The sequence below is a fragment of the Salvelinus namaycush genome, chromosome 36 (genome assembly GCF_016432855.1).
Source record: "Salvelinus namaycush isolate Seneca chromosome 36, SaNama_1.0, whole genome shotgun sequence".
NCBI classification, from domain to species: domain Eukaryota; kingdom Metazoa; phylum Chordata; class Actinopteri; order Salmoniformes; family Salmonidae; genus Salvelinus; species Salvelinus namaycush.
Window position 1 is genome coordinate 9,947,225 of NC_052342.1, and position 20,875 is coordinate 9,968,099.

The window sequence follows — 20,875 nt, forward strand, 5'->3', positions numbered from 1 at the left end:
GATAATCAGATGTAAAATATTATTCTCTCTCAGCCCACTCCTAGTATATAATGACAAAGGTCTTGGTCCAAGCACACAGCACTAGGAGCACTTAGAGGAACCCTTTGATCTGAGCTCTCAGTGTTTGTCTTTGGTTCTTTCCGCTCTGTTTAGTCTCTTCCCTTTTTGGTCAGCCTTCTTCTTCTCACCCCCCCCCCACCCCCCCACCCAACGCACGCACACACGCACAGGCTTCTTTTCCCTCCCTCCTTCCTCTCTCCTTTTTCCCTCTCTCTTCGTGGGGTGTGGATTGACATTTAGGAGTGAGCAAGGTTCTCTGTCAATTAGACAGTTGCTGTGGGAAGCAGAGAGGAGTGCATGAACAGAGGGAGCTCCTGGTGGGAAAGAGAGGGAGAAGGAGCTGTGAACTAATAAGGTAAGGGCATGTCAGTCAGTCTGTCTTGCTGTTGACTTTACTGGTTGGCAGTCAATACAGCTTTATTTGTATTTGTCCCCTTAGGGCAATCAGTATGTGGAGGAGTTCCGAAAAGTTGATGAGATGTGAGTTTTCTTACTAAAAGACAAAGTTGTAATCTGTAGTGGTCTGGCTTGTCATTTAACGTTTTTATAGTGGGAAACATTTCAGGAAAAGAAAGGGAAGGGCAAGTTGTATAAAACAAACAAGGTTGGTCCACTGGATTTGTTATCAAGCCGGTCTCTGATCGGTTGTGTAAAGGAAGGATGGTATGTATGATGGTACTTCAAGCTACCAGGAGATCAGGAATGAGCCCCCCCCCCCCCCCCCCCCCCCCCCCCCACACACACACACACACTTCTAAAAAACACACTTAAACCTTTCTAAAAGAATGTGTTGTTTTCGTGAGAAAGCTGCCTCTTAAAGCAACAACAAATATCACAATAAAGTGGTTGTGCAAACCTAAAGTCAGTACATGAGTCTAGGCTAGGGCATTAGTTGTTGGACTCAAGTCTTTCATGCGGTTCTCTTACTGCATGGTCCTCTTCAGACATGTTATTGTGTGCCCTAGTTAAGACAGAGAGACGGCTGTGAGTCTTCAGCAGTAGTACACTGTATGACCTTCACGTTCTTTACAATACAGTGAGCTTGAAATTTGACTGTTAAGTATGTTTTGCGTGTCACTTTTCCAGGAGTTCGTCACCGACCACTTACGCGAGTCATCTTGACTGAGCTCAGTAGTTATATTTGCAAATGTTCAAAGACACTCAAGAAATGTCCTGAAGCATTTTAATGAAACGTGTTGGCAGTTTTGTTTCCGTTCTGTTTTTGAAGTCAAATATATGAAGACACATCACTCCTACATTTCCTCCCTTTGTATCAATCTCATGGACTGGGACTTAGTAAACTCCTCTCTCTTGTCATAAGAAGTCTGGGACACATCACAACTTGGCTGTTGGACGAATATGCTGGCTGGCTGGCTGCCAAATACAGGACTCCTTTTCTCTCTCTCGCTCTCTCTACTCTCTCTCTTTCTCTCTCTCTCTCTCTCTCTCTCTCTCTCGCTCTCTCCCTCTGACTCCTCTTTCTTTGGAAATTGCTGGCTGCTCAGGAGCCTGTCATTACGGAGATGAGACGCAGTGCAGTGGCGCTTGGCTGTTGAGCGGAGGCAGCTGATCACCAGGCATTCCCAGCTGTGGAGAAGACCCGCTTGTCAAAGGGAAGCGCTACATTCCCATCTCTGCAAGACCCAAATTATACACTCAGTTGAACACTGAGAACTGGCCACGGAAGTGATAGTTTGTGTCAACTTGTCTTTGAAGAGGTACAGTGGTGATGACTTTGATCTTGGCGAGATTGATTCTCCGGAGTTCGGACGCCTGATTCTAAAGATTTAGTAAATACAGCTTGGTCTTATACTAAACCAGTAAGGGATCTATTTGATAGTATGATTCCGTTTGACATGACGAGATCCCTCTAGATTGAAATAAACATACTGTAGCTACAGACATTCCACCTAAACGTTTGCCTCACAACCCATATCATGCAGCCCCTCTCCTCAATACGAATCCTGATTTTACAGTCAGGCCTGGTATGCTGTCCTGTGTCCTCCCAATCTGACCCCCCACCAATCAGGTACCGGAACTGTGTTGCGTCAGTGAGCATTCAGGAGGGCACAGGCCACCCACCTAGCATGCTCTGGGATATGTTAGTCGTAGGATCACATGACCAGTCCAAGTATCACATGACACAATTCAACTCACACAATCATGTAAACACAGACACATGCACGCACACAAGCACAAATATGAGTAAAACAGTCTCCTCCCCAATGTACAAATAAAAAAGCATGGGACAATTCTCATCACGACCTTACAGACCTCATTTCACAAATCAATGTCCATTCCCAGGTCTAATGACTTCTAACTGGCCTGGTACAGTTCTGCTTGGGAATAACCCTGTCCCATATCCAGCCTCCTGCCAAACATTACTGGATAAAATCACAGTTTATTTCAGAATGAATACCAGTTTCATTGATGAAAGCAGACACACATGAACCGATGCCAGGTCGTACTTCAGTTTCAGTTGGGGAAAAAGTCAATCTAATTTTGAGACCTTACGTTGGACTGACACAGAGCAGATGTCTGGGCTGTGCTATGACGGGCATAGAGAGCTGTGAGCTTGAGGTGATGACAGAGGGATTGCATCACACTCCTGGGGGACAGCGAAGTTCAACTCTTGGGGGCCAGGTCCAGGGCCATCCTGGATCTGATGCTTTGCAGAAACCACACACCTGTATGTCTTAAACAGACTCATGGACATGTGTTTTCATTCTGGTTGGTATAGGATAACATTTTTATCCAAGCTCCTGGCTATTTTTCTGTCCCAACAATTCAATTATTTAACTGTCTTCAACCGTAATTGACTGACTTTTATTAGGCCTCCATTATCTCACCGTTGTGCGACTGCTTTTTAGATAACGTCCCACTGTAAAAACACAACAGATTCCAACTGAGCTGCAAGTGAAGCATCTACCATAGCTGTCAAGCTCCTTCCTCAAACTATAATCACAAACAAAGAACAGGGGGAAAAAAGCTGCATGCTTCAGTTGGTTAAGAGGGTCACAGACCCAGTTGGAGTTGTACTGCAGTTAGAAGTTTGACAAATGAATTTCTGTGTGACTGACGCCAACAAAAAGCCATTCCACTCCATTATTGTGTGTTTTTCTTAGCCCACACAGGCTCCTTTCAACACTGGTGCATTGAACATGCTCCAAACCTCCCTGTGAATGCCTCCAACCGAGGTTAACCTTATAATCAGAGTCAGGGTTGGTGAAAACGTGTCGCGTCTTGCTCTCAGTACAATGCCAGTGGTTTACGCTGCTGGTAAGATCATGTTCAATGAGTTTTAAGGGGTAAACAGTGTCAGAAATGTGTGAGAAGCTTACTTCAGACTGGTGTCTCTTCGTTTTTTTTGTAAAGCCTCAATCCACTGGGCGCAGACGTCAGTTCAACGTCTAGTTTCGATTTACGTTTGGTTGAGTTGTGAATTCAACACGAAATCAACCAAAAATGTCACCCCGTCATTGGATTTAGGTTAAAAGTTGGGTGAAAAAAAAGGCGAAATCCCCTTACATTGATGACTTTTTGTAAATCCAATCAGTTTTCCACGTTGAGTCAATGTCATCGCATAGATATTTATAGTTGAAATGACGTGGAAACAACGTTGATTCAACCAGTTTTTGCCCAGTGGGGGAAAGCACTTGAATACACAATACTATATTTATCCCTTTATTATCCACTGAATCCTTTTGAGTTGGTCTGTTGTTTAGAAAATACCATTGGCATTATTGGTCTGTTTGGTTTGGTGTCACATATATTTGGGTTCACTGGACGGACTTACAGTAGTGAAAGTCAGGTGAATAAGCTCTTCTTTGGCTTTAACCTACAGAAGTATCAGTGAGCACTGCTTCACTGACCCAGTGAGCAGAAACAAGCTAGCGAAGTGAGCAAGATTGTCTTAACTGCACATTCCAGCTGGTGATTTGTGTGTTAATATGTAAGTGAGGGGGATGCCAGGTCTCGACATAAAGATGTTGGCTATGTGAATGTTGAGAGAAGACCAAAGTCCAGAGTAAAGAGAGTAGATCAAACTGTCTCAGAGAGATAGCACCTAATCCACCACTGTCTCGCTCCCATCAGCATGTAAACACACAAGCACTATTCTCGGCACATAACAGGTGATATTTCACACCATTATCAATGCAGTGAAAATAAGTCCTCCCTAATCTCACATAGCTCTGATTCTCAGAGCTTTACCAGGGCTGTGTTCATTAGATCACACAACGGAAAACATTTCATGTTTTTAAACGTTTTGCAATGGAAAATGGAAATTAGCACAGTAGTCCCTCCCCGTTTGTCACTTTTCTTCCGTTTAGTGCCGAATGAACAAAACCCAGGCCCAAGGAGTGATGTTTACCCTGCCGGGAGCCTCTCTTTGTGGGGATGCAGAATATAGGGGCTGGGGCAGATGGTTGGAGTGGGCGGTTAGTGATGGGAAAGGTCCCTGGTGTTAAGCTGTGCCTTTAATTTGGCCCTTTCCCCCTTTACAAATAGAGCCTAATCCTTTCCCTGTTAGGAATCTCCTTGGACAACCGGGCCATATTCATTAGGCACCAAATAGAAGAAAATGGTCTAAAAAACAGTGAGGGGTTGTCCAATAAGAAGCGCTCATTTCCGTTTTACATTACAAAATGTTTTTCAATGTTTTCTGTTGCATGCCCTAATGAATACCACCCAGTATTGGAGAGGCTCCCCTTACAGGACACAGGAAATGGCCCTTAGGGAACATCTGAGGAATCTGACTTCTTGGTCCGACCGTTTCGAGTTGAGGCCCTTTTTTTACGAAGCAAACTGGGTCTTTTAATTGCTTATAGATTGAGCTCTGACAAAAGCCAATGCACTCAGGGAAAGTGCACGCCTCCAGGAAACTGAGTTTCTCACAGTTTCAAAGGCATTACCCTAACATGTGATATATAGTTCCTTAGCCTTGGTGCCAACTTGAAAAATTAGTTTGGGTCCCAAATCTGTTTGTGCTATAGTATCTTGCCAACTCCTACTGCACAAACATATCCGGGACCAGACCAAGACAGATCCATCCCCATCAGCACAGTAAATAGCCCTTTGAGTTGGCCCTGGCACTAATTCTTATTAGCTCTGGCACCAAGAAGGCTGCAGATTGGAGGGCAAGCCGTGGCTGTCCTGGGTTGGGCTGGGAGGTGGACCAGTGTGCTGTAGCCCCAGGCAGCAGAACACTTTGCCCATGTGCTAACAGCTAACGCACCAAGGAGCATCTGGAAATAAGCAGGTTGCATCAGGAAATACTGTCATTACCACCAACTGGCACTTGCCTTCAGGCTAAGGCCAAGTTCCAAGGTCTCCAGAAGGGGAGAGCAGGGAAAAGAAAAGAACACAGTCACCAGGGTTAGAATTAAAATGGCGGGTGTTAACTACAAAACACAGCCGCCTTTACATTGTAAAATGAAAGGCTGCAACACTTGCACATGTCAGTCATGCTTTGAATGGCGTATTGCGAAGGTATTGTACTGTGCTTGGAAGTGGTTGGTAATGTAAGAGCCGTCTTAGATCTGAACATTTCAAAGTACAGAGCTAAAACAGTCACTCTGTCCTAGGTCATGTTTAGAAGGGAGAAAATGTTTTGAAATATTTTGAATTGGGGAGGTACAACTTGAATTTGTCCATTAAGAATGCACATTTTTGCTTTCGGTTGGAAATCAATTTTGCTACGGTATGACCTACTGAACTCCCCTGGTCTCAAGTCATACATTATTACTGTAGTAAGGAAGGACTGCAGTTGCACCTTCAAGGAAATCATCCAGAGCAGAGGAACCCAATTGATTCATGATGTGGTGACTGTGAGCACCAGGGCAGCATTCTGAATAGCACCCTATTCCCCATATAGTACACAACTTTTGACCCATAGAGCTCTGGTCAAAAGTAGTGCATTATGTAAGGAATATGAGTCGGGTGTTGACGAGTGGAAAGCTTGATACCATTAGCCAAAAATCCAGACATATTAAACAATTTATATTAAAACTATAGGGGAACTTTTTCACCCATATCCTCTCACATTATTATGTTTCTAGGTATCATGCATGTTTTCAGAAACACTTACGTGAATGGCCAATATTTCAACTCTCTCAATTGTCCATGGAGGCCGAGTGATTTTCCATTGTTACAAACACACCCAGATGTTCACCTAGTAGTATTTATTATGCCGTTGGGCATCCCTACTCAGGTAACGGTCTAAATCACTCCTAACCGAATATGGTTAAAATAGACTAATGTTTCATGCTCTGAGATTAAGTTATATGATGGGAAAGCAACAAAGTTAAAACTAGACCATCAGAAATCTGCTTAAGGGGGCTTCTGATGTCTCCCCACAGGCCTAGGCCTCAGTCCATCTCATACCATCCCATAATGCTTTGCACATAGTCTTAAAGGCCCCTCATCAGATCAGCCATTTGTATTTGGCAGTGTGTGTGAGTGTGTATGTGTGGTTTAGATCAGTGAGTTAGTGGTTAGAGTGTTCGAGAACCTCAGGTCAGTCATCATCAACATGCCCTGGAGAGACAGCCAAGTCAGTCATGTGCCAGTTGCATGGGTGGCAAAAGGGCTTCTTCCACACGGCTCCTGATAGTCACTGTTGAAAAATCATATGCATAATGTTGGTTGTCAAATTCTTCTGCTATCACCTGTCTTTCAGGGTCACGTTCTATTTTGAGACATAGACCGATAAATCGTCTGGTCTTAGCAAGTGTGTTTATGGCTGCAGAGGATAGACCGCATTTGAAAGCAGAGCTTTTGGAGGTGCGTGGTACTGGATTGCATATACAGTGCATTCGGGAAGTATTCAGACCCCTTGACATTTTCCACATTTTGTTACGTCACAGCCTTATTCTAAAATGTATTAAATCTTTTTTTCCCTCATCAATCTACACACAATACCCCATAATGACAAAGCAAGAACAGGTTTTTGAAATATCATATTTGCATACACCACCGTTCAAAAGTTTGGGGTCACTTAGAAGTGTCCTTGTTTTTGAAAGAAAAGCACATTTGTTGTCCATTAAAATAACATCAAATTGATCAGAATTACAGTGTAGACATTCTTAATGTTGTAAATGACTATTGTAGCTGGAAATGGCTGAAATATCTAGATAGGCGTACAGAGGCTCATTATCAGCAACCCATCACTCCTGTGTTCCAATGGCACGTTGTGTTAGCTAATCCAAGTTTATCATTTTAAAAGGCTAATTGATCATTAGAAAACCCTTTTGCAATTATATTAGCACAGTTGAAAACTGTTGTTCTGATTAAAGAAGCAATAAAACTGGTCTTCTTTAGACTAGTTGAGTATCTGGAGTTTCAGCATTTGTGGGTTCAATTACAGGCTCAAAATGACTAGAAACAAAGCACTTTCTTCTGAAACTCGTCAGTCTATTCTTGTTCTGAGAAATGAAGGCTATTCCTTGCGAGAAATTGCCAACAAACGGAAGATCTCGTACAATGCTGTGTACTACTCCCTTCACAGAACAGCGCAAACTATCTCTAACCAGAATAGAATGAGGAGTGGGAGGCCCCAGTGCACAACTGAGCAAGAGGACAAGTACATTAGAGTGTCTCAACTGGCAGCTTTATTAAATAGTACCTGCAAAACACCAGTCTCAACGTCAACAGTGAAGAGGCGACTCCGGGATGCTGGCCTTCTAGGTGTGTTCTTTTGCCCATCTTAATCTTTTATTTTTATTGGCCAGTCTGAGATATGGCTTTTTCTTTGCAACTCTGCCTAGAAGGCCAGCATCCCGGAGTCGCCTCTTCACTGTTGACCTTGGGACTGGTATTTTGCGTTTTTTCCAACCTTTTCTGTTTTTTATTTTTAATAAATGTGAGAGAAAAAATGTGCTTTGTCATTATGGGGTATTGTGTGTAGATTGATGAGGGGAATACAATTATTATTATTTTTAAATAATGCTTAAAGTAACAAAATGTGGAAAAAGGGAAGGGGTCTGAATACTTTCCGAATGCACTGTATGAAGGGAGGGAAGGAGGGAGGGAGGGAAGGAGTCATCCTACAGGAGGAGGGAGTAAAAATGACTGAAAAGGAATGAGCAAACAAAGGCATGTCTGTGACTGCAGGACCGCTTCCAAACTCAGGAAGAGAGACAGGAGAAATCCGACCCCTGGCTCGTTATGATGATTGGATTTACTGTTCACTTCCCCCAGGGCTTTTCACTACTTCCTCTTTGTTTTCTTAATAAAGATGATTTACTAAGGGGAAATCCGGTTTGCTTTGATATTGAGTTTGATAAGTCATTATTTATATATTTAGACTTTCAACTGTACGCCAGTTGTAGCTTAGCTTAATCCCAGAGCTAAACTCTTCTTAAAGCCACCTTCGTCAGAGCAGACAATGAGAGGCCGCATAAGAGGTCAAAGTGAGTCAGCGCAATCAGTGCAATATGACACCTGTGTTAAATCAACATCACTCGCAAGAATGACTCTTGAATTGCAGCACACCGGTATTCAAATTAATAATTTGTGGCTTTGCTCATTTGCGTTTTTGTTTTTAGTAAATTAAATTGGAAATGGCATGCCCGCTTCCACATGCACAAACTTAAGTCCTAAAGACAATGAGTGACTTTTGCCAGATATGTGTGTGCACTTGTGTGTGAGAGAGAGCGAGAATGTGACAGCAACTATCTATCACAGCAGTAGCAGTTCATTATACTGCTAGTCAGGGAAATGAACCTTGTTTAGCCGTGTGTTCAATGATGACAGATGAGACAGGTCTCTCTCAGCCAGACCCTAGTTCAAAGCTTGTGAAGTTCCTAGGCTCAGAGAGGGTATATTTCATGTTATCACTTCATCTTCAGATGGACGTGCTGAGACACTAGCCTGGTTAAACCAGACTGAACACTCACCCTCCTGACACTACCAGGCTACAAGAGCTACCCTAAGAACTAGTCCTTGGCAGGGATTCCTGTGGTCAGCTAAAGTGCCAGTCCACAACAATTGGTTATCCGAAGGGAAGATGGGAAAATATGTCTCTCAATCATAAATGCATTATTAGCACCATTATAATTTATTCCATGCAGGGTTGTTAGTCCATGTTTATGGAGAAATACAGCAGTTCTGAAAGTATCCGGCCCCTCATCCTATGAACCAAAGAAATGCAGTCAGGTTGTGTCCTAAAATTCTCACTGCCAGAGCATGTTGGGTAATTGTGTTGGAGACACTATCCAGATGTTTTGAGGTCAGGGAGAGGTCAAGGCTTATCCAGCTCATTCTTTTAATTCTTCTAATCCATGAGTGTATTACAGAGACACTGTCATCTTATATGATCTTACCAACAAGGCTTTTGTTGCCAAGTTGATTCCACAAAGTGGTACTACTTGTAAGAGGACCTCATCCTTACATTTCATTGTCATTATTTATTTGGCTCTGTTCAAACTCTAAACAGAGAAGAAATGGTAGACATTATCCTGAGTACCACAGGTACAGAAAGCTCTTTCTCAGGAAGTGTGTTGGCTTTCTTGGAGGACTCCCTGACAATATTCCAGCTGGAGAATCTCTGACAATATCCAGCTGGAGAATCTCTAACAATATCCAACTGGAGAATCTCTGACAATATCCAACTGGAGAATCTCTGACAATATCCAGCTGGAGAATCTCTGACACAGGAAACCACTCTAACTCCTCCTAAGCTCGTTGCTAAGCAGAAGGAGACAGGCAAGATGCCAAATACAAGCTTTTGTCAAAGACCTGTGACCAATTAGACATTGTGAGCAACGGTCTCAAATGAAGGACACCATTGTTCCTCACATGAGAAAACAGCTAAGGTATACTGCTGATTAACTCAGAAACAGCAAACCAAACTATCCCTTCCTGGAATGAAATGGATGACATCATTTTGAACTGATGATGGACATGGTGGACACTAGACAACTGTGTCATTTTTCTTACAAAACGGCCTCACAAATAGCATGATATAATGTGTCATATGTAAACATCTTTATACACTATTTGCAATAGTGATCTCCTTGACAAATTGTCTAGTAATCTGATACACTGTGTTTTTAGTTGTTCTGAAAGCTTATTTTCCATTACCATTGCACATTAGTTCAGGAGTTACTGACTAACAAAACATTTTTCTTTTTCAGCCCGTCCACTACAAGTGAAGCAGTCACTACCATAGAGGAGGATAACCACAAACTCCTAAGAAAATCTGTCACATCCACATCTGCACAGCGGTCAACAGAACAACCTACTCGCAATTTATAACTCAAACTGTCTCCACTTTGCTTTGGTACCCATCCCATGAAGAAGCAGGAGACAGGCTTCCATTGAGTCAGGGACAGTGATGGGTTTACAAAGAGGGGCACTGCGATGGGCACTTCCCTGGCTGCTGCTGCTAGTCGTGGCTGGAGGGTCACACGGCTCCCTGGTGAAGACTAACCTAGGGTTGAGGGTGAAGAGGGGCCAGTCGGCCTACCTGCAGGAGGGGGACCTGCAGTTCCACATCCCCCGGGTGAAGGACGCCTGCAAGGTGGAAGTGGTGCTCAACGAGCCAATTACGCAGAGGGTGGGGACGCTGACACCTCAGGTAATGTAACTGGCTTCTTTGTAACAGATCAACAGGTGGTAACCATTGCTTTTCCAGTTGTAAGTTGAATAGTCATCTAAGAGTGGATGAGACTAGCACACATTGAAAACCCTGCCCATGGCAGAAACACTCAGCACATGGGACACAGGACCCCAAGTAAGATGTATTTTTACCTGCCTGTTTACCACTTAGTGGTGGTGGACCTCTGGAAATGTCCTACCTGTTACAACTGGAACAAAAGTCTGAACAACCTTTCACTATCCAGGAAAAGGGTTAGTGACAGACAACTGCCCCGGGGTAAACCTGGCAGTAAAACGCTAATAACAGTGTGTCACTGGCATGTTTCTCCTCCATAATGAGAATCCCTGACAACGCTTAACACATTGTCCTAATTGCTGATCATAAAAACAGACCATAAAGCTGTTATATTAGGAGGTTTAGGTACAAGGGGGATTGTGATACAGTATGTACCATGGTATGTTTCTTCAGCAGTTCTTCAATTGGCTCTAGGCCAGGGCCGGCTCTAGCCTTTTGGGGGCCCTAAGCGATATTTGGTTGGGGAGCCCCCTTAATAGTGGGCAAAATGTTTTAGTGCCCCCCCCTTCACGACAGAGAGAAACATTTACTTTTTAAAGTTAATTTCCTGCAATTCTACAAATTTTGCCATCGGTCATAGAGAACATGTACAAGTAATTTTTCTGCAGTTCTACACATTTTACCATGGGGAAGAAAGAAAATAATGAAATTTTATAACGCATTTCATGCAATTCTACTCATTCTGCCATGGGGCAGAAATATATTTTGCCGTTTTAAAGCAAGTTTTCTGCAGTTCTACACATTTTGCCAGGGGACAGAGAGAAGTCATGTAATTCTACTAATTTTGCCATTGAGCAGGGAGAAAATGTAGATTTTTTTTATACATTTCATGCAATTCTACTCCTTTTGGGCAGAGATACTGTTTTTCGTTTTAAAGCTAATTTCCTGCAATTCTACACATTTTGCCATGACTTATGCCATGTTAATGATATCTGAGTGAGAGTGACTAACAAAATAAATGGGAGCTCCCTGGAAGTCAGGGCACCTGGGCACTGACTGTCAGTGCTGCTGCCCAAACACATGTTTTACTTGCACCTTGTGTATTTTACTATTCCAACACTCCAGGGGCCCTAAGCGACCACTTATGTCCTGCTCTAGGCCATAGGGGCTCATTTCCTGGACAAAACAATCCTGGACTAAAAAGCACTTTCAATGGAGATTCTCTATTGAGGATGTGTTTTAGTCCTCGGCTTAATATGTGTCTTGGAAACCGGCCCTTAATGATTTGGGCATGAAAGATGTTTTTTGGTTAGAAAATTCGTAGAAAATGCTAATATTAGCAATTGGTGGCAGTTGCTATACAAACTCAACCATGTGAGTATTGCAGTGGATGTCATTAGTCATTGGAACCCCTTGAAACTGATATGTCTGATCCTCAGAAGAGGAAAAGGAAGGTAGATCTGAGCATTCTATGTCTGACCCTGGACACTAATTGAGCCGTTGTCTGCAGGGAGAGACAGGCAGCCTCCAGGCCTAATGAAGGTCTGTTGACAGACTCAGGGCTTTTCCCGGTGCCCTCCCTAGTAGCCTACATGTCTGAGATGACATGAGATACCCCTACACAGCCGGAAATGTTGCCACCCACTCTCGTGAGTTGTTTGGTTACTGTGTAGCCCTTTTTAAGACCGCTGTTACTTGTTGTTCACGATGAACAACATCAAACGTCAAGTAGTGGCTTTAAATGGTGCTAGTTATGTGGTGGTGACTGTAGAGAGTATTTATCCTAAATAAGCAACGATGGTAACGTTACATTACTACCAGATGACAGGAAGAAACCTCTGGTTTATGTGCAGCTTGGGTTGCTCTGTTTTGTTTTTCTTCTGAATGTTACTTGAACAATGGGTAAACAAGACAGTGGTTTGAATGTTTTCTGTTCGCTGTTTGAGAGGAAAAACAACTTTTGGTTTTATAAGCATTTTTGCTCTCTCTCCTATCTAGCTGGTGTTTTTTGAGCACACTTTTTATGCCCCTTGTAAGATTTACTGCAATAAACTAAGCCTCAAGCTACATATGTGGGAACCTTATTTGACCAGTTCTGTCACGGGAGTATAATAATCCTGCAGCAGGAAGATTATTTATTTTTTAAGTGATAATGTGGAAATTCGTTTTCTTGAAAGGCTACAGTAGCCCACGGCTGTATTTCGGATACATCTAATTTTATTTTCACATCATAATTGTAGGTATTTGACTGCCACTACCTGGCTGATGACGTAAAGTATGTTCACAATGGCTGCCCGATACTAAAAGAAGATACTGTCAAGCTACGACTCTACAGGTACCTGCATCTATCCAAATTCTATTCAGAGGTTCTATGATTACATGTATTGTAATTACAATGACTTTTTTTTTTACCCATTTTGAATTAACTAACTAAAATGGTACTGAATGAGACTGAAGACATCACTTCCTGCATAACAGAGTACATAGCAACAGGAATACTTCATTGTACTAAGTATTGTACTCACTTATCTCCTCCCTGTAAAGTTGGCCCCACTTGTAAAATGAAGTTATGACCACTGGTACTGTTTTCAGTGTGACTAGATGGTCTTCTCCTCAGGTTCACAGAGACAGAGACCTTTACGGAGGTCTTCTTCCTGCGTGTGGAGATCATGGAACCCGACTGCAACATCATCAAACTAGGGCCCAAGTCCCTGGTGGTGCCAGAGTTCTACGGCCTGTCCGACACACTGGATGGCAACGTGGTGTCCTTCCACTATGAGAGGATGACCAGTCTTGAGTGTAGCATCCGTGTGAACACCCATGAGACACACCTCCCGGGTCATGGTCAGTTGGTCATTGGGGAGCCAGAACAGCTGGAGGCCAGAGGGGACGAGCCGGAGAGCTTCATTCCTCTCCGGCAGCAGCTAGGTATGGATGTATAATAGTATTACTATTATAAAATATTAGTAGTAATGGTAACAAGAGTAGTGATACAGTCAATTGGTAGATTATTGGCAAACTCAGAATGTTGGATGTTTTAAAAGTAGTGTTCAACATGAACTGAAATAATTTGAATGCATGAGAAATCAGTGTAATCCATGAATTCCAACCAAAATCATTTATTTGTCCTTGAACACATCTCCCTAACCTCACTCTTCCTCTTCTAAATTGTACAGATAACAAGGCCAGGGCCATGTGTAAGACTGAGGACTGCCTGAAGGGCCTGAAGCTGGCAAAGGTTACCAAAGTGCCCTGTGATGAGTTCCTGGTGATGGGCCTGAGGTACCAGCACATAGACCCACCTTCTCCAGACGTAGACTACATCGCCCTCCGACTGGACCTCACCGACACCAGGAGCGGGAGCATATACCAGGTACTTTATGCTATTTCTCATCAGAAACATTTTCTAGAAGTTACCAAAATGTTGAAGGCTTGAAATCAGTGAAAGTTCTGTATCTTTGTTAATGTCATATGCTGCGAAAGTTCGGGACAATTTAATTTCAACTAAGAAATTCAGGAAGTAAATTATGCCTCTTAGTTAGCACAACCTCACGGTAGAATGCCTTGTTTGTCTGTATGTGTGTTTATTTTTTTAATTTAAGTCAGTTAATTTTGAACAAATTCTTATTTTCAATGACAGCCTAAGAACAGTGGGTTGACAGCCTAAGAACAAACTGCTTTGTTCAGGGGCAGAATGACAGATTTTTAACTTATCAGCTCGGGGATTGATCTTGCAACCTTTCGGTTACTAGTCCGACACTCTAACCACTAGGCTACCCTGCCGCCCAGGGTAGCCTAGTGATTTGACTGTGTGTCTATGTGCTTATGCTTGTGCTTGCGTTTGTATGTGCAGTCGGAGCGGGCCTGGATACCTGTCCACATCCTTGGCGCTGTTCCCAACCAGCCGCCCAAGCCAGCCTTCATGTCCATGTTTATCCTGGAAGTGGACCAATTCATCCTCACGCCCCTCTCCACCGCCACCCTGGACGCAGAGGACGGAGAGACCCCCAAACAGCTGCTGGTGTTCAACATCACCAAGCCCCCCCTAGAGGGCTTCATCACCCACCTGTCAGACCACACGCGACCCATCTTCTCCTTCACCTGGGTGGACCTCAACGACATGCTTATCGGCTACCAGCCACCCAACTCCTCCCACACCCAGCGTAGGAACTATGAGGTGCCCATTACTGTTTCCTTTGTTTGGCCCATCACACTCACAGTGTTTAAATGCAATTTCCGTTGCATTTAAGGAGGTGGTGGAACAGGTCCAAAAGTGTGGCAACATTTTGTTTGGCATAACAACAGAGTTGGCTATGCATTCCAAACAGATCTGAGACCAGGCTAGAATGTCATCTTTTTCAGGCCATCAGATGTAGTTTCTCTTCAACAGGTGGAGTTTGAGGTACATGACTTCTTCTTTGAGAAGAGCACCCCGATCATGGTCCACATGTCAGTTAGAACAGCAGACACCAATGCACCCAGGGTGTCATGGAACATGGGTAGGTGTCAATGCACCCAGGGTGTCATGAAACATGGGTAGGTGTCAATGGCAGTAGAGGCCGGTGGGAGGAGCCATAGGAGGACGGGCTCATTGTAATGGCTGGAATGGACTCGTGGAACGGAGTCAAACATGGTTTCCATATGTTTGATACGTTCCATGTATTCCATTCCAGCCATTACAATGAGCCCGTTCTCCTGTAGCTCCCCCCACCAGCCTCCACCGGTCAATGGGTGTATTCCAGACACACAACTTCTGCACAGATCTTGTACAGATTATAAAATAGTTATGTCACAATGTGATCTTTCTAGGTCTTAGTCTTCTTGAAGGTCAGTCTCGTCCAATCACGTGGGATCAGCTCCAGATTGTGGACAACGACAACTTCAAGGCTGTACGCATCATCACTGTCGACGGCCTCCAGCATGGCAGGCTAACACTGAGAGGTATAGAACTCATTATTCCTTCAATAGCATCATTTGATTGTTATTTTATTTTAATTACTTCTAGGATGTCGGCGACATCCCCACTATGTGTCCATAATCTGCAGGTGGCAAGGGTTTCATGTTCACCGTCGCCGACATCCTCGCGGGCGCCGTGCGCTACCATCACGACGACAGCGACACCACCAAGGACTTCATCATCTTCCGCATCACCGATGGGCGCCACCAGACCCGGCATAAGTTCCCCATCAACATCCTGCCCAAGGATGACAGCCCACCATTCCTCATCACCAACACAGTGCTGGAGCTGTCTGAGGGCCACACGGCCCTACTGAGAGGATCCATACTGCAGGCCTCAGACATGGACTCAAGCGACGACTACATCCTGTTCAACATCACCCGGCCACCGCAAGCTGGAGAGCTCATGAAGATCCCTGGTCCTGGACTCACCGGTGAGGAGAGGAGCACTCTGAATAGACCACATTGTTTTACAAGGCACAGCTATTGTGCACACTTTGGTTCCCAGCTGAATGCAATTGCAAGGCATAGCAATGTGGAACTTTTGCAGAGCTTTATTATGCAATGACTCACTTGTTGTTAAGTTTGATAATCATATGGCAGTTTTAGAATACAATACTTCAATATACAGGTAACTGCCAAAATAATGGAAACACGAGTAAATAAGGGATGCAAAAGTATATTGAAAGCAGGTGCTTCCACACAGGTGTGGTTCTTGAGTCAATTAAGCAGTTAACATCCCATCATGCTTAGGGTCATATATAAAAATGCTGGGCAGGCCATTATTTTGGGGTCAGTGCTATCCTGGCTCCTTGGGACGTCCCTACCCTAAACCCTAACCCTTAACCTTTTAAAATGTCAACTTCAATGGGTTAGGGATGTCCCAAGGACCCCGGATAGCCCAGACCATTACTATGGTTGCCATGGCTATGCCCCCATAGGATGACAATACCCCCATCCAAAGGCAAGAGTGGTCACTGGACGGTTTGATGAGCATGAAAACAATGTAAATCATACGCAATGGCCATCTCAGTCATCAGATCTCAACCCAATTAAACACTGGAGCGGCGCCTGAGGCAGCTTTTTCCACCACCATCAACAAAACACCAAATAATGGAATGTCTCGTGGAAGAATGGTGTCGCATCACTCCAATAGAGTCCCAAACACTTGTAGAATCTCTCCCAAGGTACACTGAAGTTGTTCTGGCCATTGGTGGCCCAACGCCCTATTAAGACCCTTTACGTTGATGTTTCCTTTATTTTGGCAGTTACCTGTATGTTTCAGTTAAATCACACAGCCTCATATATTATCTTAAAATCATCTGTAAAAAATGACAATGGTGTTCTTTTCCTTGGTCCTCTCAGGTTATCCTGTCAGCCGTTTCCTGCAGAAGGACCTGTTCCACTCTGTGGTCTACTACCGCCATCTAGGGAATGAGGTGTTTGATGACTCCTTCGAAGTGGTGCTCTCGGACTTCCATGACCCACCCAACCTTTCAGAACCTCAGGTGAGTAGTACCATTACTGGATCGTGTAAAACTGCAGATTCATAAAGTTGGATTGAATTGAATTCCAACTCCTCAAATGTCATTGAAAGCTAATGTGGCGTCCCACCTTTGCAGGTCATAGTGGTGCACATCAACCCTGTGCCTGACCAGCCACCTAAAGAGGTCCCTGGGGTGACTCGGTGCCTGGTGGTCAAAGAGACAGAGGTGGTCCACCTGACCAAGAAGCAGCTTCACTTCATCGATCTGGAGTCCCCTGACAGCGAGCTCACATACACTGTTACCACTCCGCCCTTCTACAGCAGGTCTTATGGGTAAGCATCTCTTGTCGAGTTAAGTTTGTTTTTGCCATTTGCAGGGATAGAATGCATACTGTACACTTGGTACCATTGGGGAAGAATGATACCAATGCTAATACTTTAAGGCATCCCCCTTCAAACTCGACTGTTACATTCAATGTGCTATTTTCCTGTTGGCCAGGGGCCATGATGCAGGGAGGCTGTTCCTGGTTGACAGCATTGCCAAGTTCACCAAGGATCCTGAAGCCCCAATGTTAAGGTTATTCACACAGGTAAGCTCAGATATGTTTACTCCCAAGTTATTGTAGCTGGACGGGGGAAATGTCAGACTTGGTTTACTAACACCTTTATTGTTCCAGCATGCAGTCAACTACATGAAAGTGGCCTACATGCCTCCCATCCTGGACATTGGGCCTTACCCGCAGCACATCCAGTTGGTGCTCTCCGTCACCAACCAGCAGGGAACCACAGTCGCTGGCATCTGCTTCAACATTACTGTGGTGCCAGTGGACAACCTGGCCCCAGAGGTATAAGGTTGTGTTCAAAGTAATCAAGCTAGATACCACTTCTGTGTACTGGTAGGCTAACCCCCAACCGGTCACAATCATGCTAGCATTGCTAACTCTACCACAAGCTGTGTAGGAGTAGCTGAAGCAGGTTGAAGACTCTACACCAAGGCGGTTGATGCCCTCGAAGGCCAAAGTACTACTGGGTTTTATTTTCTACCTGGTAGTTAATTGGTCAATTTATATCATGAATTGAACAGACAATTTAGCCCTTAAATAGAAGAATGAGAGACAGAATTGTTTCATCCCTTCAGGCCCTTCATTGCACAACCCTGCTGTATACTTTATGTTCCCTCCCCAGGTGCACATGAAACCTCTGACAGTGGACGAGGGTGGGGAGTGCTGGGTGGGTCCGGACCACCTGCTGCTGACAGACCATGACTCTACAGAGGAGAGCCTGAGAGTGGAGCTGAAGAGAGAGCCTTGGCACGGAGCTGTTCAGCTGGATGGCTTCTCCATGAAACCGGGCCAGAACTTCACTGTTCGCGACCTGAAAAGCCTAAAAGTTAGGTCAGATATGATTGATGACACTTCATTACTGCACCCTAACACACTGCAATGCTCATGAGAAGTTTGGACATGTTGGCTGCGTTCCAATGGCCACACTATAGACCGTTTAGAACGTATACCCAATAGAATGCTTGATTCTATGCGTAATGCTAGTATGAATTTTGAAACAGCGCAGTCATTGGCTATCTATATACAGCATGGACATAAACTGATTCGATAACAAGGAGAGTCAAATTGTGTCAACAATCCTATTGTATTGTCAAACTACAAATGTGTTGGTTTGTCCGTGCAGATATTATCACGACAGCTCGGAAACAGTGGGCGATGCCATTGAATTAATCGCTACCGATGGGATTAACGCAATCAACTTTGTTCTGGAAGTTAAGGTACTGTAAAACTTCATGTACATGACCATTTCGATGCTAACAGAGCCAAAAAGATGTTACAGTGAATGTTTGCTGTATGAGAGTCAAAGACCATATCTTTTTCAACAGGTGACACTGATCAATGATGAGGTTCCAGTTCTCATGCCAGGTCTGAAACCTGTTCTGGACTGTGCAGAGGGACAGGAAGTCATCATCACCGCTGAGTACATCTATGCCACAGACGCAGACAGTGACGACAACAGTCTGACCTACATGATTGCCCGCCAGCCATACCATGGCGTGGTGCGCAAAAACGCCATTGTGGTCGATCGCTTCATTCAGGCAGACATTGTCGCAGGGAGTATCACCTACGAACACACAGGTATTATTGTTAAATCTACCTCATCCATGCACCACTATAAGTGTATTGCTGGTTTATGACCATTCCATTTAAAAAATATATATTTTATACATTAACCCTAACATCTTAAAACTGTTTCTGTTGGCCATCATGTGGTTTTCTGCGTGAGTCAAAAAACATGATTATAGACATATTATTTCATCCCCTTCTTTGAAGCCAAAAACTTGCAATCATGTTTCGTATGTCTCTCAGGAGCGGAGATTGGACTAGCCCCTCGACACGACACAATCACGTTTGTGATATCCGACGGCCAGACGGAGAATGTTCCGTCATGCTGTAAGGACCGAGGGGACACATTGAAAAGAGGCAGGGCACAAGTCCAGGAGAGCCTGCCTCTGTATGACCTGAAGGTCACCGTGTTCCCTGTGGACAGTCAGATGCCTTCTATTGCAACAGGTAATGAATGCAGTGATGTTGCAGCAATGCCTAGGATTCTTTTTATTCAGGTTCAGACATTATTAGTATCCTTGAGTTTTGTGAAACGGTTCAAGAGCAAACGTACACCTACATTAGCAAGTGGAGGAAAAATACTGAAAGCAACACTCTGGGCTCACCAACAGAAAAGTAAAATATTGAGCAATACTGTATAGTGCATTCCATTACTATTTTCTCTCACAATTATACCTAAATGGTCAATCAATATGGATGTTCCTCTCCTCCTTTGTAGGAGATGTGTTTGTGGTGGATGAGGGAGGTGTGGCCCCTATAACTGTAGCCCACCTCAGTGCCTCGGATGTGGACACTCCCCTGGAGGAGCTGGCGATCAGCCTGGTCTCTCCTCCTCAGTACGGCTACATCGAGAATATCCTGCCCAGTCCTGGATTTGAGAAAAGCAACACAGGCATCAGCATCGGTGAGTAGCTTTAACCCCGTCATATTTGTCTTCATTTAACCCCATTCACATCACAGGCTTTGCACTTTTTCTTAGACTGTAATGCTGTAACCTCAAGCCATATGGAATCCCTCATAAGCAGTGAACAATCCTTTGACCTTTGTAAAAACTCAAACTTTGTCCCCTTTTCGTAGTATGTATAACCAGTATGTACATTATTAACTGTAAAGGTTCCCGGACTGTTCCACCTCAGCATCTCTCCTCCGGTCTCTCCTCAGCCTCCTTCTCTTACAGTGACATCATGAACGGACATGTGAACTATGTCCAGTCCAGACACCAGAGGATCGAGCCAACCGCTGACCAGTTCATGCTCTGTGTCTCTGACGGGAAACACACCTCAGCCCACGTCCACTTCTACATCATCATCAACCCCATCAATGACGAGGTCCCGGAGTTTCTCGCCAGAAATATCACGGTGAGTCACCCGTCGTCAAGCTGTCAATTATCCCCAGCCGAGGTCACCACCAACCAACTCCGGTCCTGGAGAGTTACTGGATGTGGAGGGTTTTATTCAAGCCCATCACTAACACACCTGGTCCAGGCTGAAGACCATGATTAGTGGAATTAGGTGTGCTAGTGCTGGTCTGAAACAAAACCCTGCACGTCTTGTAGCTTTCCTGGGCCGGATTTGGAGACGTCTTGTCTACACTATGTAAAGCTATTATAGTTCAAATCCAATAAAGTTT

At 44.2% G+C, this 20,875-nt stretch overlaps 1 protein-coding gene across 1 annotated transcript in view; it reads left to right on the forward strand.

Moving 5' to 3' along the window:
- The first annotated feature begins 338 nt into the window (after positions 1-338).
- frem1a (Fras1 related extracellular matrix 1a) overlaps positions 339-20,875 on the forward strand; it is a 29,293-nt gene continuing 8,756 nt past the window's right edge. The window contains 19 exon segments of the mRNA XM_038976053.1: positions 339-415; positions 10,197-10,639; positions 12,916-13,010; positions 13,293-13,641; positions 13,860-14,048; positions 14,529-14,852; positions 15,066-15,174; positions 15,485-15,616; positions 15,721-16,065; positions 16,997-17,139; positions 17,254-17,450; positions 17,617-17,707; positions 17,795-17,962; positions 18,303-18,511; positions 18,804-18,897; positions 19,006-19,258; positions 19,490-19,693; positions 19,965-20,150; positions 20,408-20,604. Of these exon segments, the coding sequence (XP_038831981.1) occupies positions 10,397-10,639; positions 12,916-13,010; positions 13,293-13,641; positions 13,860-14,048; positions 14,529-14,852; positions 15,066-15,174; positions 15,485-15,616; positions 15,721-16,065; positions 16,997-17,139; positions 17,254-17,450; positions 17,617-17,707; positions 17,795-17,962; positions 18,303-18,511; positions 18,804-18,897; positions 19,006-19,258; positions 19,490-19,693; positions 19,965-20,150; positions 20,408-20,604 (3,528 nt within the window). The 5' untranslated portion in view covers positions 339-415; positions 10,197-10,396.